At 42.5% G+C, this 26951-nt stretch overlaps 1 protein-coding gene across 1 annotated transcript in view; it reads left to right on the top strand.

The window, feature by feature from the left end:
* rnf217 (ring finger protein 217) overlaps positions 1-26361 on the top strand; it is a 28981-nt gene extending 2620 nt beyond the window's left edge. The window contains exons 2-6 of the mRNA XM_014205109.3: positions 14762-14983; positions 15338-15502; positions 16450-16651; positions 17864-17935; positions 20884-26361. Coding sequence (XP_014060584.3) covers positions 14762-14983; positions 15338-15502; positions 16450-16651; positions 17864-17935; positions 20884-20960 — 738 coding nt within the window. The 3' untranslated portion in view covers positions 20961-26361. The remainder of the gene's footprint in view (positions 1-14761; positions 14984-15337; positions 15503-16449; positions 16652-17863; positions 17936-20883) is intronic.
* Positions 26362-26951: the final 590 nt, after the last annotated feature.

Here is a 26951-nt window from a genome sequence, read left to right as displayed (position 1 = left end):
GTCAGCTGGGAGAGTACTGGGGTCTAGTATTACACTGTACACCATGTGCTAAACTACCTGAGGTAGACCCAGTCAACATGGACTGTCTCCTGCTGCAGCCTGGAAGAGAGACAAGCAATTGGGATTTAGGCTAGTATAGTGATAAATTAACAGGTTTAACAAGTTCCCATCTTAGTGTTAGGCCTATGTGTCAGTATTTTGCTGGACTGCTTGGGGAGAAGGGATGGAAGGAATATCCCATTGTGTTGTAACTGTGTTGCCTCAGCCATTGTTTTCCTTGTTTAGGGAAGCCATGTGCTTCCTGCTTGCTGAACCTACTGGCTCCTCATGTAAGGAACAATCTGCAACAACTCTGTGCTGTGGAATTCAACAGGATAACTAGGCCCAACTCTGTGCTACTGAGTGTAAAGTGAAGGGATATGTTAGGTATTCCCCAGAGAATGTATCCGTGTCCCTGTCTATCCTTGAATAAAGTGTGGGATGACTGTGATATGGTATACAAAGTTTCTATGGACGGCTAACACAGATAAACAGTGTGTGGTGTCCGTGAGCGGTTTGCACAGATATGGAGAATGTAGAAAAACAAGTAAAGAAATTGACAAAAGATATTGCAACATCAGTGAAGGCACTGACTGACTGCCTGCACAAATTGGATTTGTTGGCGGAGTGTTGTGGGTGTGCTGTCTATCCTCGCGGCTGATAGCAGCGGAGGTAGGGGTGGAGATTGTAATGTGTGGCTGTAATTGATAGCCTAATCCAGCGGTTCCCCAGCGTGTTTTCGCAACCCCACCATGTTAAAACATTTTTTTTATGTGATCAACGGCCAATGTTGACTTTTTTTAATTGTGGCTATGAGAGTCTATTACAAATCAGTCGGACAGTACTTTTGACATTATTTCAAAGTAAGGTTTGAAGTGACTAAAATGTATCACAAAGTTATTGGGAAGTTCAGAAGATAATCAGGCAATAATGTTGTATGATCTTCTGTGTAGAAAATATGTTCATTTTCCACAGTCTGATTTAGTGCCTGCCCACTGGGCAAAGACTTCATTTCAACCCCCAAAATCTGTGATGACGTTGAACCAATGTGCAAAAACTGATTGGATTTGTAAAAAGTCATTAGCGTAGCCCAAATTTGAACATAGATCCAATGACATGGTGACATTTGTTGTTGATTTCACATTGAATTTGTTAGTTGACAACTCAACCAAATGCATACAAAAAAATTCACAAACGCAACATGTAACAATTTCCACAATTTTACTAACTTACAGTTCATATACGGAAATCAGTAAATCAAAAATACATTCATTACGCCATCGCTTATGGATTTCACATGACAGCCATGGGTGGGCCTGGGAGGGCATAGCGAAGCAGAATTAGTTTTTCCCCACAAAAGGGCTGTAATACAGACAGAAATACTCATCGGTTTCATCAGCTGTCTGGGTGGTTGGACTCAGACGATCCCGCAGGGTAAAAAAACGGATGTGGAGGTTCTGGGCTGGCGTGGTTATGGTTGTGAGGCCGGTTGGACGTACTGCCAAATTCTCTGAAATGACATTGGAGGTGGCTTATATTAGAGAAATTAACATTCAATTCTCTGGGAACTGCTCTGGAGGACATTCCTGCAGTCAGAATGCCGATTGCACACTCTCTCAACACTTTTGACATCTGTGGCATTGTGTTGTGTGACACAACTGCACATTTTAGAGTAGCCTTTGATTGTCCCCAGAACAAGGTGCACCTGTGTAATGATCATGCTGTTGATTCAGCTTCTTGATATGCCACACCTGTCAGGTTGATGGATTATCTTGGCAAAGGAGAAATGCTCTCTAAAAGGGATGTAAATCAATTTGTGCGCACAATATGAGGGAAATATGTTTTTGTGCATATGGAAAATAATATCTGGGATCTTTTATTTCAGCTCATGAAGTAAGGGATCTACATTTTGCATTTATATTTTTGTTCAGTGTAAATCAAAACTACATGTTGAGCTGGGTGATCTTGTCCTCTCTCTTCTAATGGGTCCTGTGCTTGTTGGCATTGTAGAGGGAAACAGGAGACAGGAACACGTTCCAGAGTGTCTTATCTTTCAGTAATAGGGTCATAATATTTTGTAGCTTCAACCGTTCAAAAGATAGAGCCTCATTTGTAGGAAGAAAGCAGACCTCTAGCGGCGACTGGAGGTTACTGACCTAACCCTGGTTCTATGAACAAAATGTGATTATTATTATTATTTATTTTTTCAGGATTTCAAATCAGGTGTCCCCACATGTGGCCGCGACCCCTAGCTTGGAAAACGCTGGCCTAATCACAGAGCTCTGTCCCTGTAGCACCTAATGAAATCCCGTTGCTCTTCCACGAGAGGCTGTGTGCTGCTGTGTGTTCTCTCTGAAGACAATGTCAGTTGGCCACCAAGACGGATCTTGTTATTGTCATCTTGTAGCATCAGATTGCAGACTGTTCCTTGACTCAAATCCAATTTAGTCCTTGACTCATCAAGGTCAGGATAGGGACTGATACAGCACAAGGGCATTTCCATGTAAAGGACCCATGAGCGCCAACATATGAAGTTCATAGGAGCATATCAAATTGGGTGTCAAATGAAAGCTGAGAGTCTATATTTTTGGGAAATGAAGGCGTTGATACATTTTTCAACCATTTTCCGTAAGAAAATGTCTGCATAATAAAGACTTCGATTTTTTTTGATAAACAGAAGGAAAAGGGGTCTTAGAAAACATCTACCAGAAAAAGTCTTAAAAGGTATCAGAATTACATCAAAACACAATAATGTTGACGTAAAGAACCTACCAACTAATATCAACACTTATATTTGGTTTTGGAGAAATTGTTTACCTTCTGTAAGTTTAAGAAATGTTGCCTTGTGCCTTGAATTCCGTTACCAAAAGCCCACAAATGTTTGCCTTGTAATTTCAGAAAATGTTCATAATACAGTACATCTGCACTAATAGTGGGATGATAGTGTTTCACAGTATTACTTACCCGCAAGTGTTGTGATTAGCTGTGATATTCTCCTATTGATTTCTCCTGCTGGAGCGGCATCTGTTGTCAAAATGGGAAAGCTGTTTTAACTTTGTGGTTATCTGGTGGAAATCGGGTAAAACAGCCAATGTAGAAATGTCCTAGTTGAAAAAAGTATACACTGTTCGTTCAGTTTTTGTGTATGTGAGAAAGCAAACACTTAATATTGTAAGGAATACCTTCTAAATCTCTGTGAAATATATTTTCAATAACAAGGCTCAAGCACGAGTCTCCGCCATGTTACGGGGAAATGGGATGCAATGTTACGGGGGAGATTTGTTTTTGATGCAACCTAGTGCTATTGCAATTCACCTAGCTTCCACATACTGTAGGGGAGAAATTCTAGGTGTAGCGCTTTTAAGATATTTTCTAATTTCTCTCCCTCATGAGGAGGGAGGATAATGAAGTTCACAGAAGTAAAAAGTAATAGTAGACCTACCAATTAGTTATAGTGAATTTACTGCTATCAAATGTGTTTATGAATTATTAAGAGATTAAAACTCGTGTTTCTGTTACCAAAACGGTAACAGAAAAACTGCAACTAAATTGGCTACAATGGGGAAATTATAATAGTCACAAACCACAGTGGGGTCACCTACTTCTGTTGTCCCTTCCACTTGCATACTGTTATGTTCAGCTCATAACTGTTTTCTTTATCTTGTCTGGTGGTCAAACCAAGAGTCTTAGTCTGGACAACCCCTCTCGATCTCTCTCTCTGCCTTTCTCTGAACCTACCATAGACGTATGTTTCACAAGTTTGGACAGTACAAACATGTACATGAAGGAAAAGTACAGTAGAGAACACAGTAGAGAACACTGTTGAGAACACTACTGAACTATACTGTACTGTGCTTTGCTCTGCTGTGCTGTAGTGTACTGCACTGTACTCTACTGTGCTTTGCTGTGCTGTGATGTCCAAACTTGTGATACATGAGGAGAATAACGTTCATATGTGTTTCTGTGTGGTACAGATCAGGGACCCATGATGTAATTCCGTTACCATAATTCTGTTATCGGGTGTAAAACCATTTCACTTGCTGTGGTTCAATAATCAAAATACACTGCTCAAAAAAATAAAGGGAACACTAAAATAACACATCCTAGATCTGAATGAATGAAATATCTTATTAAATACTTTTTTCTTTACGTAGTTGAATGTGCTGACAACAAAATCACACAAAAATAATCAATGGAAATCCAATTTATCAACCCATGGAGGTCTGGATTTGGATTCACGCTCAGTAGTGTGTGTGGCCTCCACGTGCCTGTATGACCTCCCTACAATGCCTGGGCATGCTCCTGATGAGGTGGCGGATGGTCTCCTGAGGGATCTCCTCCCAGACCTGGACTAAAGCATCCGCCAACTCCTGGACAGTGTGTGGTGCAACGTGGCGTTGGTGGATGGAGCGAGACATGATGTCCCAGATGTGTTCAATTGGATTCAGGTCTGGGGAACGGGCGGGCCAGTCCATAGCATCAATGCCTTCCTCTTGCAGGAACTGCTGACACACTCCAGCCACATGAGGTCTAGCATTGTCTTGCATTAGGAGGAACCCAGGGCCAACCGCACCAGCATATGGTCTCACAAGGGGTCTGAGGATCTCATCTCGGTACCTAATGGCAGTCAGGCTATCTCTGGCGAGCACATGGAGGGCTGTGCGGCCCCCCCAAAAGAAATGCCACCCCACACCATGACTGACCCACCGCCAAATCGGTCATGCTGGAGGATGTTGCAGGCAGCAGAACGTTCTCCACAGCGTCTCCAGACTCTGTCACGTCTGTCACATGTGCTCAGTGTGAACCTGCTTTCGTCTGTGAAGAGCACAGGGCGCCAGTGGCGAATTTGCCAATCTTGATGTTCTCTGGCAAATGCCAAACGTCCTGCACGGTGTTGGGCTGTAAGCACAACCCCCGCCTGTGGACGTCGGGCCCTCATACCACCCTCATGGAGTCTGTTTCTGACCGTTGGAGCAGACACATGCACATTTGTGGCCTGCTGGAGGTCATTTTGCAGGGCTCTGGCAGTGCTCCTCCTGCTCCTCCTTGCACAAAGGCGGAGGTAGCGGTCCTGCTGCTGGGTTGTTGCCCTCCTACGGCCTCCTCCACGTCTCCTGATGTACTGGCCTGTCTCCTGGTAGCGCCTCCATGTTCTGGACACTACGCTGACAGACACAGCAAACCTTCTTGCCACAGCTCGCATTGATGTGCTATCCTGGATGAGCTGCACTACCTGAGCCACTTGTGTGGGTTGTAGACTCCGTCTCATGCTACCACTAGAGTGAAAGCACTGCCAGAATTCAAAAGTGACCAAAACATCAGCCAGGAAGCATAGGAACTGAGAAGTGGTCTGTGGTCACCACCTGCAGAACCAGTCCTTTATTGGGGGTGTCTTGCTAATTGCCTATAATTTCCACCTGTTGTCTATTCCATTTGCACAACAGCATGTGAAATTTATTGTCAATCAGTGTTGCTTCCTAAGTGGACAGTTTGATTTCACAGAAGTGTGATTGACTTGGAGTTACATTGTGTTGTTTAAGTGTTCCCTTTATTTTTATGAGCAGTGTATATTTTGTTCAAACTCAAGGTGCTCCAGTATGTCATAGCTGACACCGAATTCTTTCTGCAGACGTCTTTGAATCTTAATTCGGGGAAGATATTTACAGTACCTTCTTGACTTTTTTCACATTTTGTTGTGTTACAGGCTGAATTTTAAAATGGATTAAATTGAGATGTTGTGTCATTGGCCTAGTACACACAATATCCTACAATGTCAAAGTGGAATTATGTTTTAGAAATTTCTACTAATTAATTAAAAGTGAAAAGCTGAATTGTCTTGGGTCAATAAGTATTCAACCCCTTTGTTATGGCAAGGAAGTTCAGGACAAAGAATTTCATCAACAAGTCACATAATAAGTTGCATGGACTCACTTTGTGTGCAATAATAGTGTTTAACATGATTTTTGAATTACTACCTTTTCTTTGTACCCCACACATGTTATTATCTGTAAGGTCCCTCAGTCAAGCAGTGAATTGCAGACACAGTTTCAACCGCAAAGACCAGGGAGTTTTTCCACTGACTCGCAAAGAAAGGCACTTATTGGTAGATGGGTAAAAATACTAGAAAGCAGACAATGCATATCCCTTTGAGCATGATGAGGTTATTAATTACACTTTGGATGGTGTATCAATACACCCAGTCACTAGAAAGATACAGGCGTCCTTCCTAACTCAGTTGCCGGAGAGGAAGGAAACTGCTCATGGATTTCACCATGAAGCCAATGGTGACTTTAAAACAGCTGTGAGAGGAGAACACTGAGGATGGATCAACAACATACTCCACAATACTAATACTAACCTAAATGACAGAGTGAAAGGAAGGATGCCTGTACAGAATAAAAAATATTCCAAAACGTGCATCCTGTATGCGATAAGGCTCTAAAGTAAAACTGCAAAAAATGTGGCAAATAAATGATGTCCTGAATACAAAGTGTTACGTTTGGGGCAAATCCAACACAACACATTACTGAGTACCACTCTTCATATTTTCATGCATGGTGGTGGCTGCATCATGTTATGGGTATGCTTGTCATCGACAAGGACTAGGGAGCTTTTTTGGATAAAAATAAATGGAATAGAGCTAAGCACAGGCCAAATCCTAGAGGAAAACCTGGTTCAGTCTACTTTCCAAATGACAAGGGGAGACATTCACCTTTCAGCAGGACAATAACCTAAAACAAAAGGCCAAATATATAGTGGAGTTGCATACCAAGACAACATTGAATGTTCCTGAGTTGCTTACTTACAGTTTTGACTTAAATCGGCTTGAAAATCTATGGCAAGAAAATTGCTGTTTAGCAATGATCAACAACCAACTTGACAGAGCTTGAAGATTAAACAAATAATAATAATGCACAAATATTGTACAATCCAGGTGTGCAAAACTCTTGGAGACTTACCCAGAAAGACTCACAGGTGTAACCGCTGCCGAAGGTGATTCTAACATGTATTGAGTCAGGGGTGTGAATACTTATGTAAATTAGTTATCTCTGTATTTCATTTTCAATACATTTGCAAAAATGTATCAAAACATGTTTTCACTTTGTCATTATGGGATATTGTGTGTAGATGGATGAGAAAAAAAGTAATTAATTTTGAATTCTGGCTGTAATTCAACAAAATGTGGAACAAGTCAAGGGGTATGAATACTTTCTAAAGGCACTGTAACAGAGTTTTTGGAAAATGTGGTCACATAAAAACCTTAGAGATTTTACAGTAATTCCGTTACTAGAGTTTACATCTGCACAGTTCTTCCACAAAATTAGCTTTTGTACATTTTTCAGTGGAAATTGTTAAATGTAGTCCATGTGCATGGAGTTCTATGGTTTGTTAAACATAGAAATTAATGTTTTTTTGTTTGGCATACATTTTAAGTGAAAACAAAACTTGAGTCAAAGCGGAATTCCGTTACCGTGGAATTCCTCCATGTTCACATGGGCTTCTTTAGGGATGAATTGGCAAATTCAATTGTTTCCAGGCTGTAATGAGCAGGCTGAGGGTTTCAGGGGCAGCAGCACAGTCATCCTGTCCAACCATAGTTTATGTGGTTTGCTGCTGCTACTGCTTGCTCATAGTGATGTTATTATGCTGTAAAAGCTGTATAATTCAAAATGTGCCCAATTGATTAGGCACTGTATGGACATTGTTGTGTCTAATGGATGTAATTGGGGAATGACAGGGCCCTTTGTTCTACTGTTAGGGTTTGTCTTGTGTTCTTTGGCTTGGCTTTTGCAGTTATGAATCTGCTAGTGCTAACCTGTAAAACCTGTCTGTTGAAATGGTTCTCCTGCGTCAAACAAAGTGTAATGTCTGTTACAGTACATTAACACGTTAAACACAGTTACGTCAACTGCTTGCTTCATAAAGTGGCAGTGTCTGTCGTGCCTAATGCATTTCAGTGCATTAAACCTTGATTTAGAGGATTTGCTGTTGGCTCTCTTAGGCTCAAATGCTCTCAGACTTGTGCACTGGTTTCTAAGCGTTTCCAGTGACCTGTATACAGTACATTCTATGCCTCAAAGAGTTTTAGGCATTCCTTGCTTTGTGTGAGTTCTATGGATCCTATGAACTCTAAGCACAGTTTAGGCCCAGTTGCTCTCCAAAACTTGTCCAATGATTGGTCAAAGTTTTCTGTCTCAACTGATGTGGGCTTGAAGTACACGGCTACCCACTCTTGACTCCTACTGTGTCTTTTCTTCTCCTTTTGGAGGCGTTCTGAAGGCTGCTTTTCCTGCAATGATTAAAACTGCCATTGCTTTTAATGTCTGTATTCGTATTCCTGTTAGGGTGACGTCTGGTCTGATGATAAAAGCCTGTATGTCTTATAGTCTGATTTTAATAGGCTGTGTGAGGGGCCTCCCAAGTGGCGCGGTGGTCTAAGGCACTGCATCGCAGTGCTAGCTGTGCCACTAGAGTTTCCGGGTTCGAGTCCAGACCGGGAGACCCATGGGGCGGCGCACAATTGGCCCAGTGTCATCCTCGTTAGGGGAGGGTTTGGCTGGCACCGTGCATTAGCGGTCTGGGCGCAGTGCGCGCTGACACGGTCGCCAGGTGTACTGTGTTTCCTCTGACACATTGGTGCGGCTGGCTTCTGGGTTAAGCGGGCATTGTGTCAAGAAGCAGTGCGACTTGGTTGGGTCGTGTTTCGGAGGACGCACGGCTCTCGACCTTCACCTCTTCCGAGTCCGTATGGGAGTTGCAGCGATGAGACAAGACTGTAACTACCAATTGGATACCACAAAATTGCTCTCAATTCATGTGATGCTGCCAGATCAAAGGGATGGAAACACAAATAGTTCAATCTCCTCACCAAGCCTAATTTAAATGGCTAATTCTTCATATAATAGAGCCACAAGCGTATTCTTAGTTCATCCTTGCTTTCTGAGCCCTGTCACAGCCGAGCCATGTATTGTCTACCTCCGACTCGTTTTTTTTCTCCCCTTTTGGTTGATTACAACATATTATTACTTCCTATTTCCTTTGATTAAGGGGCTCGTTATTATTGGCTCGCCATCTTTATACTGTAGAGGAAACTCCTATCAGGCTTAGTCTGTCTAATTGTGTTAAATAAAGATGCCTCAATGACTCTCAATGAGAAGAGGCTGATAAGTAGTTGTGTGCCGGTCAGTCTTTGACGATTGCAATGTTCTGACCTTCTGCCAGGATCCAGGAAGGACGTTATCCTGCCCTCTAGATCCGGTGTGATGCCACGTGTCTCAATCCTGTCCCTCACACTGGCTCAGAGTCGTTACATACATGAGCTTGGCATACCACTGGTTTGTCATCCCTGTCAGAGAATATGAAGACTTTCCTCTCAGTACATATCAAAGTATTGCAGATGCTGCAAGACACATTGTTATTCGCTTGTCTTTTTTGCATGCTTACGTAATAGTATCCCTAACATCTTATTATGGCAAACACGGACAGTATAACTCTGGTAGGGGACGTGACTGATTCACCAAAGCTCTGTGTGTGTGTGTGTGTGTGTGTGTGTGTGTGTGTGTGTGTGGTGTGTGTGTGTGTGTGTGTGTGGAAAAAAGAGACCTCAAGCCCACATAGGCCCGGGGGGTTGCCTGAGGACAGAAGCCTAATAAAGTTAATCTGCACCTCTGGTCATTAGTGAAATCAGGGCTAAAATTAGGCCTAATAAAGGGATGAAAACGCACTCCCGGAGATCGCTCATTAATATCTCTGCGAGGATGTGGTGGACTACAGTTTCTCCTCTGCTCACATGTGTTTGGCTCTGAAGCAGCAGGGCAGTCATACTAGGCTCCCGAGTGGCGCAGCGGTCTAAGGCACTGCATCTCAGTGCTAGAGGCATCACTACAGACCCTGGTTTGATACACTTAGGTTGGAGTCATTAAAACTATTTTTTCAACCACTCCACAAATTTCTTGTTAACAAACTATAGTTTTGGCAAGTCGGTTAGGATATCTACTTTGTGCATGACATAAGTAATTTTTCCAACAATTGTTTACAGACAGATTATTTCACTTATAATTCACTGTATCACAATTCCAGTGGGTCAGAAGTTTACATACACTAAGTTGACTGTGCCTTTAAACAGCTTGGAAAATTCCAGAAAATGTCATGCTTTAGAGGCTTCTGATAGGCTAATTGACATAATTTGAGTCAATTGGAGGTGTACCTGTGGATTTATTTCAAGGCCTAACTTCAAACTCAGTGCCTCTTTGCTTGACATCATGGGTAAGTCAAAAGAAATCTGCCAAGACCTCAGAAAAATAATTGTAGACCTCCACAAGTCTGGTTCATCCTTGGGAGCAATTTCCAAACGCCTGAAGGTACCACGTTTATCGGTACAAACAATAGTATGCAAGTATAAACACTATGGGACCACGCAGCCATCATACTGCTCAGGAAGGAGACACCTTCTGTCTCCTAGAGATGAATGTACTTTGGTGCGAAAAGTACAAATCAATCCCAGAACAACAACAAAGGACCTTGTGAAGATGCTGGAGGAAACAGGTACACAAGTATCTATATCCACAGTAAAACTAGTCCTATATTGACATAACCTAAAAGGCCACTCAGCAAGGAAGAAGCCACTGCTACAAACCCGCCATAAAAAAGCCAGACTAAGGTTTGCAATTGCACATGGGGACAAAGATTGTACTTTTGGAGAAATGTCCTCTGGTCTGATGAAACAAAAATAGAACTGTTTGGCCATAATGACCATCGTTATGATTGGAGGAAAAAGGGGGAGGCTTGCATGCTGAAGAACACCATCCCAACCGTGAAGCACGGGGTTGTGGGGGTGCTTTGTTGCAGTAGGACTGGTGCACTTCACAAAATAAATTGCATCATAAGGTAGGAAAATTATGTGGATAAATTGAAGCAACATCTCAAGACATCAGTCAGGAAGTTAAAGCTTGGTCGCAAATGGGTCTTCCAAATGGACAACGACCCCAAGCATACTTCCAGATTTGTGGCAAAATGGCTTAAGGACAACAAAGTCAAGGTATTGGAGTGGCCATAACAAAGCCCTGACCTCAATCCCATAGAAAATTTGTGGGCAGAACTGGAAAAGCGTGTGCGAGCAAGGAGGCCTACAAACCTGACTCAATTACACCAGCTCTGTCAGGAGGAATGGGTCAAAATTCCCCAACTTATTGTGGGAAGCTTGTGGAAGGCTACCCGAAATGTTTGACTCAAGATAAACAATTTTAAAGGCAATGCTACCAAATACTAATTGAGTGTATGTAAACTTCTGACCCACTGGGAATGTGATGAAAGAAATAAAAGCTGAAATAAATCATTCTCTACTATTATTCTGACATTTCACATTCTTAAAATAACGTGGTGATCACAACGGACCTAAGACAGTGAATTTTTACAAGGATTAAATGTCAGGAATTGTGAAACTGAGTTCAACTGTATATGAAGAATTAGCCATTTAAATTAGGCTTTTTAAAATACAGCGTCGTCCAGGTTAGGGTTTGGCCGGGGTAGGCCGTCATTGTAAATAAGAATTTGTTCTTAATTGACTTGCCTAGTTAAATAAAATAAAAAATAAAAAACAGCACTAGACCACTAATGGTATGCCCTGGTGAAATCCAGGGGCACACTGCTCTTGGAGGGGAAGGGAGATGTTATAGGCCTATATCTTTTTCACACCTTGCCACTGCTCTAGTGTCCCTGCCGTGTTGGCTGACAGGGTCACTGTCCTGTGGCCTGGTTGATGGGTGTAGAGTTGGGCTCCATGGTCGCCCAGGGGACACCTTCACACCCTCGTCACTGTGCACTACCTTCACAGGTGGCAACTCTCTTACTGACTGTCTCATCTCATCAGCGTCACAGCCTAGCTCGTCCTAAGCCTGTGACCTTGTCTGTGCAGGTTTAGCCAATAGCTGGGACTTCCCAATGCAAGTCACAACACAAACTTCCCACATATTCCTTTTCCTTCCTTTTTATTTAAACACACAGTAGTTATTAGTGATGGGGGGGAAAATATTGATACAGTCACATTTTGCAATATTATTTTTCAACGGTATTATATAAACTTTGGCTCAAGGTATTGATTTGTAAAACAAAAACTGCTACTGTAGGTAGCGTTAGCTAGCGCTAGTCGGTGAAAACTCCAGTATTTTCTATCCTATAGCTCGTTCTCCATCTTGTTTTTTTAAATAGTGAGCCAACATGTTTTCAGAACTTTTATTTCCATGACAATCGTAGTATCGAATCACAATACATATTGTATCGGCACCTAAGTATCATTATCATATCGTATCGTGAGGTAATTCTCAGCCCTAGTAGATACGTATATCATGCTGGTGCCCATACAGGGTTAGTTACAATAGGCCAGACATATTATTAGAGGAACCAAGCCTGTAATGAATAAATACACTTATTACATTTTTAGCTAATACAGGTTATTTTGTCCAGACCAGTCAGCTGGACTGAAGTCAAATGGAGGTCCCCACTCCACAGGAGTTGGCAGACTTCATAGTTCTGGGAAAGAACAGTGTATTATTGATATCCCACTGTTTCACCAGATTATCATCTCAGTTGCACTGTGACTCCTCTTTCTTGGAGAGTTTTCGATCAGCTATCTCTAAAGAACAGTCTGTGTTTTGTTCTCACTTTAGGCCTACCTAGTTCTGATCATCAACCTCTCATGTGAGCTCATTGGGCAACAATGGCTGAGCTGCTGCTGCAGTGCACTGAGCAACCCCAGAGCAGAACAGAGTAGACAGCCTGGCCCTGAGGAACTGAGCTGAGTGCAGGGCCAGTAACGGGCCAGAGGCCAGACTGTCATAGTGTTAGGAGCCTGCTCAGTCTGCTGGGCATTACCCCAGAAGTATGCTGCGTCACTCTCTAGTCCAGGGGTAGGCAACTAAATTCAGCCGTGGCACGGTTTGTGTCAGAACAGATGGTCGGAACATAATTATAATAATTTGTACACTGCAAATTGACCACAAATAAGGCCAAAAAGAGATTTGAAAATAACAATATTTTCATAACTTGATTACATTGAGATATGATCATATATTTCTATTTTTTTATTTGTAGGAATACTTGGGAACAGATTTCCAAAATTAAACACATTTTAGCTGAATTCCTGGTGATTTTACAGTGTATTTTGACAAACATAAAAAAAAAAACAATCTGATATATTTTTTTAACTTAAAACTCGTGTGTCAGTTTTGGCCCACCTGTTGCTGACCCCTGCTCTAGCGTCTGCTTCGTCTACTGTATGGACATGTACTACGGGCCTAGCCAACAGAGGATTAGTTAGATCAGAGCAGCAGTACTGTGTACTAACCCTCTGGGAGGCCTGGGACTGGCCTGCCCTCCTGTCTGCACCATGCCTTAGGTGGTAGTGGGGTGGAGGCTAAGACTCTCACTGAGACCTTTTACTAGGTCCTTCTTCCTCTGTTGTTTTCCACAGTTGTAGTAGTAGGTCACTACTGTTGTTCATGGAAGCCTTCCAGCTTCACCCAGGAAGTCCCAGTCTGACACCACGTCACGTGAACAATGTGGGCGAAATGAGATCTTATTGATGCCAGAGATCTCTCCTCTCTCCCTGCTCTACTCCTGCCTCTGGGAACCAGTGAAGGTCACAGAGCAATGAGAGCATTGAGCCCTCTCTTAAAACCCAGATCCTAAAGAAAGACCCCATTCTCACACACACAGTATTTATATTATAAGGGTATTATGGTAACAATTAACTTTGCCTTATGTCAGTTAGCCTACAGTACCTGCCAGGCCATGTACAATGAGTGTATAAAAACATTAGGAACACCTGCTCTTTCCATGACAGACTGAATCCAGGTAAAAGCTATGATCCCTTATAGATGTCACCTGTTAAATCCACTTTAATCAGTGTAGATGAAGGGAAGGAGACCGATTTTAAAGAATGATTTTGAAGCCTTGAGACAATTGAGACATGGATTGTGTATCATTCAGAGGGTGAATGAATGTAAGTGCCTTTGAACGGGGTATTGTAGTGTTTGCCAGGTACACCGGTTTGAGTGTGTCCAGAACCACAACGCTGCTGGATTTTTCACTCAACAGTTTACCGTGTGTGTCAAGAACAGTCCACCACCAGAAGGACATCCAGCTAACTTGACTCAACATTATTTTATTTTTTATTTTATTTAACTAGGCAAGTCAGTTAAGAACAAATTCTTGTTTTCAATGATGGCCTAGGAACAGTGGGTTAACTGCCTTGTTCAGGGGCAGAACGACAGATTTTTACCTTGTCAGCTCAGGGATTCGATCTTGCGACCTTTCGGTTACTAGTCCATCGCTCTAACCACTAGGCTACCTGCCGACAGATTTTAGGCCAGCATCCATGTGGAACGCTTTCGACACCATGCCCCAAATATTTGAGGCTGTTCTGAGGGCTAAAGGGGATGAAACTCAATATTAGGAAGTTGTTCCTAATGTTTTGTACACTCAGTATATGTTCTGTATTGCTTTGTCTACCCTTCATCTACATAACACATTACGCAATCCAGTAGCTTCATGTATTGACAATATTTTCTAACTGGATCTACGGCCAATGACGATGTGTTTGCATGTAACGTATGACCACTGTCCATTCGGTAGTTGATCCTAATTTGTCATACAGCATTCTGTAGAGTAGATCATAAACCACGTCTCTCTTCATTGATCTGTGTAATGTCTATGTCTGCCCCAGGTCAGGGTGGGCAGAGCGGACATCGTGTGCCCCATCACGGAGTGCAGTGGTTACCTGGAGGAGAGCCTGGTGGTGTCCCACCTGGGCAGCGAGGAAGTGGCTAAATACAAATACTTCCTGGAGTTGAGCCGGGTCGACTCCAGCACCAAACCCTGTCCCCAGTGCAGCCAGTTCACCTCGCTGAAAGGACGCACCCCCAGCAAGGGAGACCACAAATACAAGGTGAGAGAGAGCGACTATACTGTTCTGAGATCAGATATTATACAGAAGGACTGAGCCCAAGTAAAATGTGAGTACGGGGCCTCTGCTGTTTCTAGTATGAACCCTGATATTAAACAGTAATAATAAGAAAATATCTGAATTACTTATGTCTTTCTGAAGAATGCATATAATCTGACGTTGTAGTACACAATCTGACCTTGTGTACTGCTTTGGGAAACGCTTAGGTTCCTTAAATCGTCGACAAAGTGCATCATTGTGCATAATTAATGATGGAGGCTTTAGTCTGTGCAGACAGGCACATCTATGCACTGTATGCCTTGCATCTCTCCGATCACTTGTCTATGCCCTCTGCAGATCCAGTGCACCAAGTGTCAGTTTGTGTGGTGTTTCAAGTGCCAAGCCCCATGGCACGATGGTCTGAAGTGCCGGGAATACAGGAAGGGGGACAAGCTGCTGCGTCACTGGGCCAGCGTCATCGAGCACGGCCAGAGGAACGCCCAGAAGTGCCCCCGCTGCAAAGTGAGTGACAGGGCCTGGAGAGTTTACAAAAATAGCAAACCTTTCTCCTTGAGGGAGATTTAGGTCGACAGTTTTGCAGCAAAACGATGGTCCTAAAAGTTGTTCACTTGACTAGGAAGGTGGTGTTTAAAGTGAGCAAACACAGCAATTCCTGTATCCCAGCAAAACCTGCTAATTGTGTTTAAAGAAGAGAGGACTGACAGTTCTCCAGCTCTTTATGTCTACATAAGGTTATTAGAGATGTGTTTTTCAGGTGTTCTACAGCCATGACAGTGTCCTCAGTGCATGTTCTCTTTCTCTCTCAGAGCTTCAGACACAAGGTTAGGAAAGAGAGCGACAGAGAGATATTGTTGTTGTCTTTGTCTCCCTAGTCCACTTGTAACGATGGCTAGAAATGAAGCATTCCAGGAAGTCATAAGACTGAGCCCGGGGAAGAATTCAATACTAAATTAGATTTAGTGAGCCACATCAGCTCTTTGTTTCATGAACAGTGATAGGCCTTTTGGAGAGCAACAACAGCGAACACAACACAGGACTGCTGATTCTTTCTAGGTGTTGGGATCCATCACTAATGTGTAGGCTGCGAGCTAGCTGTCTGTCCATGGCAGCACTCTCCTCTCAATGTACTGTCGGTCAGCATGAGTCAGGGAGAGGGGTTGAGTGATGCTCAGATATCAGGACAAAATATTTGGTTATTTTACTTTAAAACAAGCCAAAACACTTTGTCCACCACACAGCTTGAAGTATAGGCTACATCCTGTGTTTTCTATTCTGAAAAGACCTTCGATGAACTAACTGATAATCTTGTAATTGCTACGTATTCTCAGACTTATTCATCTGTGCAGAAGTTAGGATCTCACTTGAAAGGAACAGTGACTTATAAAGGCTTTATAGATGGAGCGTTCATGAAGTCATATGTCGCTCCCCGGTGATGTCACGCTCCCCAGATCCACATCCAGAGGACGGAGGGCTGCGATCACATGAACTGCACCCAGTGCAACACCAACTTCTGCTACCGCTGTGGGGAGAAGTACCGTCACCTGCGATTCTTCGGGGATCACACGTCCAACCTCAGCGTGTTCGGCTGCAAGTACCGCTACCTTCCTGAGAAGCCTCACCTCCGCCGGCTGGTCCGGGGCTCCGTGTGTGGTGAGTCTACCCAGCCTCAGCCCGGGCCCTAGAGGCCCTTAAAGCCTTCATAGAAGGGACACATTAGGATTCACAAAGTTATTAACCATTACCTTTTATGGTTATTATTATTAGGTGATCAAGCAATCAGTAGCCTCTGAAAATCTGGCATATAAAAAACATAGACCTTCTAGTGCTGATTTAAAAAGATGCTCTGATTAGCAATTGTAATTTTTTTGGCCTTATGCCTGACTGCTGAATGTAGTTATGACACTTCCCGTGACTTTCCTCCTTTGTCTCTGTGATCAGACTCAGAGAGATAGATAGGCAGGCGGGGGCGACGAGGAAACTTCAATTACCATGTGGGTGGCCTTTCATCCTCTTAATCAAATCCTGCTGCTTATGAATAATTCACACAATAATGAAGACGATCAAAACTGCGTGTACTATCTTGTTGCTGCTGATATGACTCTTTCATAAACCCGTTTTCGCTATACAATTACTGCCTTGCTAAATGTTTGCATTGTTGTCACGGCTCTGAAGTCAGAACAATACCGGCGTGCTATAGTAGCAACCACAGAGGTTTGCATGACCCTTATCAGCAGAACGTCCTTATCTGAGGTTACGCGTGTCTCTTGTGACCCTGCCTGCGGTCTCTGAATAGTAAACAGCTCTCCTGAGAGACGCAGTAGTTCTCTAAGAGGTGTTCTGACTGCAACGCGGTGTCTGTATCCCCAGGGCCTCGGGCAGTGTGGCGTGTAGTGACATGCAGGGCCTCAGCTGTCGCTCCCTGAGTGGGGTTAGCTAAAGTTAGTCAGAGGCCGCAGGTTGCCAGTGGAAACATCTGACACACGGTTGACTGTGGGCTAATGTGGCCTTCAGAGGGGCTCCAACACCCCCTCTACCTTCTATTAAGGCACTGCTCCCACAACTCCCATTCTATTGTTTTGACAGCCTTGACAATGTTTCCCCCATATGCAGGCGCCATACTACAAACGAATATCTTTGTTTTTATTAGGAAGATCCGATCTGTTTTGATTTCAGGTTGTGTGTATTGTAATTGTGCAGGAACCTATTTAACCCATGTTTGATAGCCTGTTGAAAATGTTGATGTGCTGTATACGAAGCTGCTATTCCAAACTCCCCTGTCCTCCCCATGCATTTTCATGTGTGTACTTGTCCTGACCCGTTATGAACATCTGTGTTGTCTCTTCTGTCTCCCTCCAATTCCAGTAAGTAAAGTGGTGGTGGCCCCTGTTGTCATAGTCCTGGTGATGGTGGTTGGAGCATTATCCCTGGTCATAGGTAAGCACTGTTACATCCTGTTCTAATCCTGAAGAAATCTTGACACATTAGATAACCAGTGGGGCTTTAGATATAATCTAGAATGTGTTACTTTCTCTTGGGTCAGGTAGGTACATGTAGTGTGACTCGGCTTGTTCAGTGGCTGTGGTGTGCTGGCGAGGGCCACCTGTGTCTTGGTGTAAACAGATAGAAGTGGCTAAGTGTCTGCTTGTTCAGATAGCTCTGCGACACTGGGCGATGGGGAGGATGACACACTGATATAAAGCTGTTGACAGTCACTTGTTAATCTTGCAAAATTTTAAATGTCGTTTTTTACGTTGGATAAAAGTAATGACTCAAAGCTATATCACACACTGCAGTTGAGGAACAATGGGAAAGTAATTCTACTTTGAAGTTGATAAACTTGTAACCCCACTTTTGAGAAAATGGCCCTTGAATAGTTTTGGTACACCTACTGGAGAACTCTTCTTTGTCTACACCCATTAAGCATTGTTCACACCCTCTTAACCTCTCTAGGGTAGGTGGCACCAAATCGTCCCACCTACGTAACAGCCAGTGTAATCCCGTGGCGCGTTATTCAAAAACCTCAAAAATGCAAAAACTTCAATTTTTCAAACATATGACTATTTTACACCATTTTAAAGACAAGACTCTCGTTAATCTAACCACACTGTCCGATTTCAAAAAGGCTTTACAATGAAAGCAAAACATTAGATTATGTCAGCAGAGTACCCAGCCAGAAATAATCAGACACCCATTTTTCAAGCTAGCATATAATGTCACATAAACCCAAACCACAGCTAAATGCAGCACTAACCTTTGATGATCTTCATCAGATGACAACCCTAGGACATTATGTTATACAATACATGCATGTTTTGTTCAATCAAGTTCATATTTATATAAAAAAAACAGCTTTTTACATTAGCATGTGACTAGCATGTGACTAGCATTCCCACCGAACACTGCCGGTGAATTTACTAAATTACTCACGATAAACGTTCACAAAAAGCATAACAATTATTTAAAGAATTATAGATACAGAACTCCTCTATGCACTCGATGTGTCCGATTTTAAAATAGCTTTTCGGTGAAAGCACATTTTGCAATATTCTCAGTAGATAGCCCGGCATCACAGGGCTAGCTATTTAGACACCCAGCAAGTTTAGCACTCACCAAAGTCAGATTTACTATAAGAAAAATGTTATTACCTTTGCTGTCTTCGTCAGAATGCACTCCCAGGACTTCTACTTCAATAACAAATGTTGGTTTGGTTCAAAATAATCCATAGTTATATCCAAACAGCGGCGTTTTGTTCGTGCGTTCAAGACACTATCCGAAAGGGTAAATAAGGGTGACGAGCATGGCGCAATTTGTGACAAAAAAATTCTAAATATTCCATTACCGTACTTCGAAGCATGTCAACCGCTGTTTAAAATCAATTTTTATGCCATTTTTCTCATAAAAAAGCGATAATATTCCGACCGGGAATCTGCGTTTAGGTAAACAGACGAAAGAAAATAAAGCATAGAGTCGACTCGGGCACGCGCCTAAGCCCATAGTACTCTGATCGGCCACTTGCCAAAAGCGATAATGTGTTTCAGCCAGAGGCTGCCTCGATATCGTTCAGCTTTTTCCCGGGCTCTGAGAGCCTATGGGAGCCGTAGGAAGTGTCACGTTAGAGCAAAGATCCTCAGTCTTCAATAAAAAGAGCCAAGATGAAACACAACTTGTCAGACAGGCCACTTCCTGCACGGAATCTTCTCAGGTTTTGGCCTGCCATTTGAGTTCTGTTATACTCACAGACACCATTCAAACAGTTTTAGAAACTTTAGGGTGTTTTCTATCCAAAGCCAATAATTATATGCATATTCTAGTTACTGGGCAGGAGTAATAACCAGATTAAATCGGGTACGTTTTTTATCCGGCCGTGTCAATACTGCCCCCTAGCCCTAACAGGTTAAGCCTTAGCCCCACCCATCTCTTTAAGGATTCTCATGTGAGGTCACGTGCTAAACAGAGTGAGTAAAGTAGTGTAGTAAACAACCAAAGATTTCAAAAACTCCAGGTAAAAATACACTTTATTGAGTCCTTGGCCTATATCCCAGTCTGACTTTGGTTCAGGTCATGCTGTTCTTCACATTACCGTCTCTGGTAAACACACACTATATAAAATAAAATCTACGTTTATTTGTCACAGGCACATTATACAGAAGGTGTAAATGGTACAGTGAAATGGTTACTTGCATAGTAACAATATCAAAAATAGAAAGTTTCCAGATAAAAAATATTGTACACTGAACAAAAATATAAAATGTAACGTGTTGGTCCCATGTCTCATGAGCTGAAATAAAAGATCCCAGAAATTTTCCATACGCACAAAAAGCATATTTCCCTCAAATGTTGTGCACAAATTAGTTTACATCCTTGTTAGTGAGCATATCTCCTTTGCCAAGATAATCCATCCATCTGACAGGTGTGGCATATCAAGAAGTGGATTAAAGGGAAAGGGGGATACCTAGTCAGTTGTACAACTGAATGCAATGAAATGTGTCTTCCGCATTTAACCCAACTCCTCTGAATCTGAGAGGTGCGGAGGGCTGCCTTAATCGACATCCACGTCTTCGGCGCCCGGGAACAGTGGTTTAACTGCCTTGCTCAGGGGCAGAGCGACAGATTTTTACCTTGTCAGCTTGGGGAACTGATCCAGCTACCTTTCGGGTTACTGTCCCAACGCTCCTACCCGCCAGACTACCTGCCGCCCCTTCACAGCATGATAATTACACAGGTGCACCTTGTGCTGGGGACAATAAAAGGCCACTTCCTTGTGGGAGTTGTCACTTCATTTGCATGCATTAACTGTCAGTCATTTCACTGAGATTACTGCTCACTCTATATATTAACCTGCCTGTTCTCTCCTGCTCTGCTCTGCTCCGCTCTCTCCTCAGGCCTCGTGGCCTTCCCTATCTACTACATCTGTAAGAAGAGACGGAAGCGCACCCAGGGGACAGGCCGCTGGCTCTGAGCTGAGGACCATGACAGTGTGGTCAGGACCCTGCTCCAGAGACGTGGCCCAGCGAGGGGACACAGGGTTGGGGGAGGGGTCCTTCCAACACGCCCCACCAGTTTCCAGCCCCAGCCTGAGAAGAACCATGCTTTAGAGTGGGCTCCTCTCTACTTCATGTCCACCAGAAAACTGTCTGTGGCTCCTCCTCCAGCCTTTGGATCTGAAGGCTCACAGAGCACACAGAGCAGTCTACTACTGTTCCGTCCCACTAGTGACCAGGATTGCTGAGGAGAGGCCGACTGGCAGGCAGGTACAGCCTCTGGTATCAAGAAGCCACTCAATTTCTTTTAGAATGGGTTGAGGTTATTTATTGAATGGTTTTTAGTACTGTTGTTTGGTTAATTTTTTTTTTGTCTGGGCTCATATAGCATGGATAGTGAAACAAAAACACATTGGATAGAATGGGAAAAAGTCACTCAAGATGTGTGGGTGAGTTTATCACCATTCTATTGGTTACGCGTACAGTAGAATGCCTTTTGCAGACCCTGAGAACCTGCAAATTTCAGGGATTGTATTGTGGTGCATACATAGATAGTTACATCACAACAAGCAATTGATTTCTCATTGTTAATGACCAATCCCTAACTGTTTCCTGTAAGTGAGATTCCGGCTCCATTTCATGTGCACACACACATTCAGCCGCTTCCGCCCCTGCCAACCCCAGAGTGCTGTGCCCACACACACACACACACACTGGTATTTGCATCGTCAACGAAATCCATTTAAGTCTTTTTCATTGTAGAAAACAATGGGGGCAGCACTGTTGAAATTACTGCTGTTTGATGCCTAGTAATAATTTATCAATAATCTCATCCATATTTGCAAAGTAGGGTTTTACCCTATCTCTGTTTTACTAAGTGTTCTATTGTCCTAAATGATGCAGACAAATGTGGTCCAATTTAACGAATGGGAAAAGTCTGAGTGTTCACAGACAATAACCGAAAAGTGCTTCATGTGCCGCAATATATTTATTTGTTTTGAAAATGTACATTGGATACATTTTCTGCCTCCTTCAATGGTCAACATCAGATGTTTTCTGTGAGAGTAGATCTAAAAACACATTTAAAACATATCTGTGGAAGACGGACCAATGGACAGACAGACCGTAAGAACCATAAATGATAGAGAAGTCATGGTTTTGTTATTTACCTTGAGGAGCCTATTTAAGGAACTCACTTTCAAACTCACTAGATTGCTTGCAACAATCAATTTCCCATAGTCTTCCATTATTTAAATCTAGTTGAAGTGTCGTACATGCTATTTGTATATGAATGTGTCCATGAAGTTCATACTAGTCATGTCAGGGGTTTTTGTTCACATCAAATGTGTGGCTTGTAATCCCGTTGTCTTGACATCATTAATAATTAACTATAGTCCATTCTCCATTTTAATATAAAACACTGATTACAATAGGGAATGTTAATTAAACTTGGTGTATCCTAACACCAAGTCAATTTGTGCACAACATCAGTACAGAAAAAACAGTCATTGTTTGTAACACAGATGACAATCAAGTATCTCCTAGACTTTTTTTAAAAGTGGCCTTTGATGTAAGTACCCTTTTGAAAGCCACATAATAGACCTGGAGCTGTGCCAGGGGAATGGTGGATTTTCTGAATCTTAAAAGGATGTAACTTGGCAACATTGGGCCTGTCCAACACCTTCCCCCCAAATCCCCAACCTTCTCACTGTGGGCGCTGTATTTATCAGACATTCAGCTCTGCATTGATTATTCTTGTATTAATAACACAAGACTATTATGATGATGATGATGATGATGGTAGAGATCGATGAATGCTCGGTCACTACTTACCGTGTGGACTTCAGTTACCACAATGTCAAAGGTCATGGACAGAATTTGAAATCTATTAGGCTTTTGTAATTATTCTCAGGGAACATTCTGTTGCCATTCTCCACGGCTGTCTTTCCCTGCATGCTCCTGTAGCTGCCACTGTGCTACATGATCAAAACCTGTCACACAAATTGTTTGTTTTTACATGGTTTTAAAGACATATCTTACCTGACGCCAGATATGATTTTGACAATTTTTCTCACCAAGTCATCACCTGGATAATACAGTTGAAGTCGGAAGTTTACATACACTTAGGCTGGAGTTATTAAAACTCATTTTTCAACCACTCCACAAATTGCTATACAAACTATAGTTTTGGCAAGTTGGTTAGGACATCTACTTCGTGCATGACACAAGTCATTTTTCCAACAATTGTTAACAGACAGATTATTTCACTTATACTTCACTGTATCACAATTCCAGTGGGTCAGAAGTCTACATACACTAAGTTGACTGTGCCTTTTAACAGCTTGGAAAATTCCAGAAAATGATGTCATGGCTTTACAAGCTTCTGATAGGCTAATTGACATAATTTGAGTCAATTGGAGGTGTACCTGTGGATTTATTTTAAGGCCTAACTTCAAACTCAGTGCCTCTTTGCTTGACATCATGGGAAAGTCAAAAGAAATCAGCCAAGACCTCAGAAAAATAATTGTAGACCTCCGCAAGTCTGGTTCATCCTTAGGAGCAATTTCCAAACGCCTGAAGGTACCACGTTCATCTGTACAAACAATAGTACGCAAATATAAGCACCATGGGACCACACAGCCATCGTAGCGCTCAGGAAGGAGACGCGTTCTGTCTCCTAGAGATGAACGTACTTTGGTGTGAAAAGTGCAAATCAATCCCAGAACAACAGCAAAGGACCTTGTGAAGATGCTGGAGGAAACAGGTACATAAGTATCTATATCCACAGTAAAACAAGTCCTGTATCGACATAACCTGAAAGGCCGTTCTGCAAGGAAGAAGCCACTGCTCCAAAACCGCCATAAAAAAAGCCAGACTACGGTTTGCAACTGCACATGGGGACAAAGATCATACTTTTTGGAGAAATGTCCTCTGGTCTGATGAAACAAAAATAGAACTGTTTGGCCATAATGACCATCGTTATGTTTGGAGGAAAAAGGGGGATGCTTGCAAGCTGAAGAATACCATCCCAACCGTGAAGCACGGGGGTGGCAGCATCATGTTGTGGGGGTGCTTTGCTGCAGGAGGGACTGGTGCACTTCACAAAATAGATGGCATTGTGAGGTATGAATTATGTGGATATATTGAAGCAACATCTCAAGACATCAGTCAGGAAGTTAAAGCTTGGTCGCAAATGGGTCTTCCAAATGGACAATGAGCCCAAGCATACTTCCAAAGTCGTGGCATAATGGCTTAAGGACACCAAAGTCAAGGTATTGGAGTGGCCATCACAAAGCCCTGACCTCAATCCTCTACAATATTTGTGGGCAGAACTGAAAAAGGAGGCCTACAAACCTGACTCAGTTACACCAGCTTTGCCAGGAGGAATGGGACAAAAATTCACCCACAATAAATTTATTGTGGGAAGCTTGTGGAAGGCTACCCGAAATGTTTGATCCAAGTTAAACAATTTAACAGCAATGCTACCAAATACTAATTGAATATATGTAAACGTATGACCTACTAGGAATGTGATGAAAGAAATAAAAGCTGAATTAAATCATTCTCTCTACTATTATTCTGACATCTCACATTCTTAAAATAAAGTGGTGATCCTAACTGACCTAAGACAGGGAATGTTTTACTAGGATTAAATGTCAGGAATTGTGAAAACTGAGTTTAAATGTATTTGGCTAAGGTGTATGTAAACTTCCAACTTTAACTGTATATTAAGATGCCATTGTTTGATGGCACTTTTAGTGTATACATGTTACATTTTAATCTGACATTGGATTGACATCTGGGCAGGTGGAGGATCCACCTCTGACGTCTGAACTTGCTGGGGGCATATCGGCTGGCTGAAGCCCCTATTTGTGCCATTGTGGCCTGGTTACCATAAAAATATGACTGGTGCCTTTACAAAGATCATTGATATAGGCTTGACGGTCTCATCTCTGCTCCAAAAACTTCTGTAGCTTGCACAACTGAAATTGTCAATTTCTCCTGATCTATCCATTGTAGATATCAATTATCTAGTAGTTTAAAGCTACAACAACACCAATAGTTGTTTTTCATGTATTGGTTGGTTTATGAAAATCAAATGCACAGATTTGTATTCTACTTTTGTTTGTGGTTCTTCTATGCTGCTGCACCACTATCTTCACAGTTCATGTCATTCATGTTTAGCTGTTTGTGTCAGATATAATTGTGGAGTCATTAAACAGTGATGGTTAAAACGCCAAAAACATATGTCCTTTTTTTGTGAACAGTTGTTTTTATTGGATCACGTCAAAGGCAATGCAATCAACAAATTAACCTTGGGGAATTGGACATGATGCAGACAATTACATTGATGGAAGCTACGATCTATAGATATGCAATATTAAAGCTGATCTACCTCCTAAAGAAAACAGTTATAATAATCTACCTTCTTCCTGTATCAAGCCAGGTAAACCCATTGATGTCTCAACAAAAAACGCTGTCTTGAACTTACCAACTGTGATGTATAGTTTTTAAAAGAACTCTGGCCCTTCCCTCCCTGACCAAACCCCATTCTATCCATCCACAAAGATGTCCTGTTCAGAAGTTGTTTTTACAGAAACATTATCACCCTTTATTTCCATTAGTGCTTGCCCCCTCTGAGAGTAGCCTACACCACACCAGCCCGGCCAAGCTGTTTTGTTATCTGTCCTGTCCACTCTATCTTCCCTGGATGGACAGACACAGGAGGAGTCCCAAATGGCACCCTATTCCCTTTATAGTGCACTACTTTTGACCAGGACCCATAGTAGTGCACTACAGTATATAGGGTGGCATTTGGGATGCACACGCAGCTCCCCAACGTCATGTGACCTAACTGGGGCCAGTGCTTACTCAGCAATACATAGCTCTGGGATCAGCTGACCTTGCAGCTGTGGTGGCCACTGAGAAAGTGAGTCATGACTTCTAGCTGGTTATGGACCCACAGGTCAAGAGGAGGATTCCTGGGGGATGGGGAAGTAGTTACAACAGGGCCTTCAAACAGCCAAGCGCTGTGGCTGTGGACTCAGCTCCCAGCTGGTTCCTTCCTTCCAATCGGGATCATCTGATTTATTGTGTGTGATTAGAATTCTGTGAACAGCTGTGTAAATATACAGCGCTCCATATCAAACAAATTCAACAACACAGAGGCTCAGCAGAGCTGAAAAAGCTATGAAATACACAACACATTTAATGAGAATTGCCTGTAGTTAGTGGTTATGCATTAGCAATATTACATACAGTAGTAATATAGGCTTTTGTTTCTGTTCTGCCCGATGCAAGGGCCTCATGCCACAATAATAAACCAATGTGATCTGAATAATTGTTAATCATAATTAAAATTCCATCCAGTCAATTGAATATCCTGCCTCCTGTTTCACTCTGTAATGTGGCCTTGATGTCTGTCTGTGGGACTGTTTCCTCATGGTGTGGGGCTGTGCTCCTCTGTCTTCATACTAGCTGACACAGACATCCTGTTGACAGAGCTAAGACAGAATAAGACTTGGCAGAGCTGCAGAGAGGAGCTCAGCTACCAGTACTAGTACTTACCACACTGATTCCTGGTACAGCATGAAATAAAGCACACCCATATTAAAACTCCCAGTGAATTACAGAATTTCATATGGTGTTTTGATAAGACATGGAAACATTTAATCTTTAAAATCCGTTTGAAATTACTTTCATGGAAGGATTACAGAATGCAAGGTCTTTCAAAAACACATCAGAGCTGAAAAGAGCAGCTGTTGCTTTGAGGGAGATGTGTTCAGTGCTGTTTCTAGGCATAAGCGGTGTAAGCGGCTTTTTTGTTTGTTTTGGAAGTAAGTCAGGGTCTCAACTTTGTAGATACACTATACAGTATATACAAAAGTATGTGGACACCCCTTCAATTTAGTGGATTTGGCTATTTTAGCCACACCCGTTGCTGACAGGTGTATAAAATCGAGCACACA

Source organism: Salmo salar, chromosome 06 (assembly GCF_965601325.2).
Source record: "Salmo salar chromosome 06, fSalSal1, whole genome shotgun sequence".
Lineage (NCBI taxonomy): Eukaryota > Metazoa > Chordata > Actinopteri > Salmoniformes > Salmonidae > Salmo > Salmo salar.
Note: the sequence above shows the minus strand (reverse complement) of the source record. Positions and strands in the feature narration are given on the sequence as shown.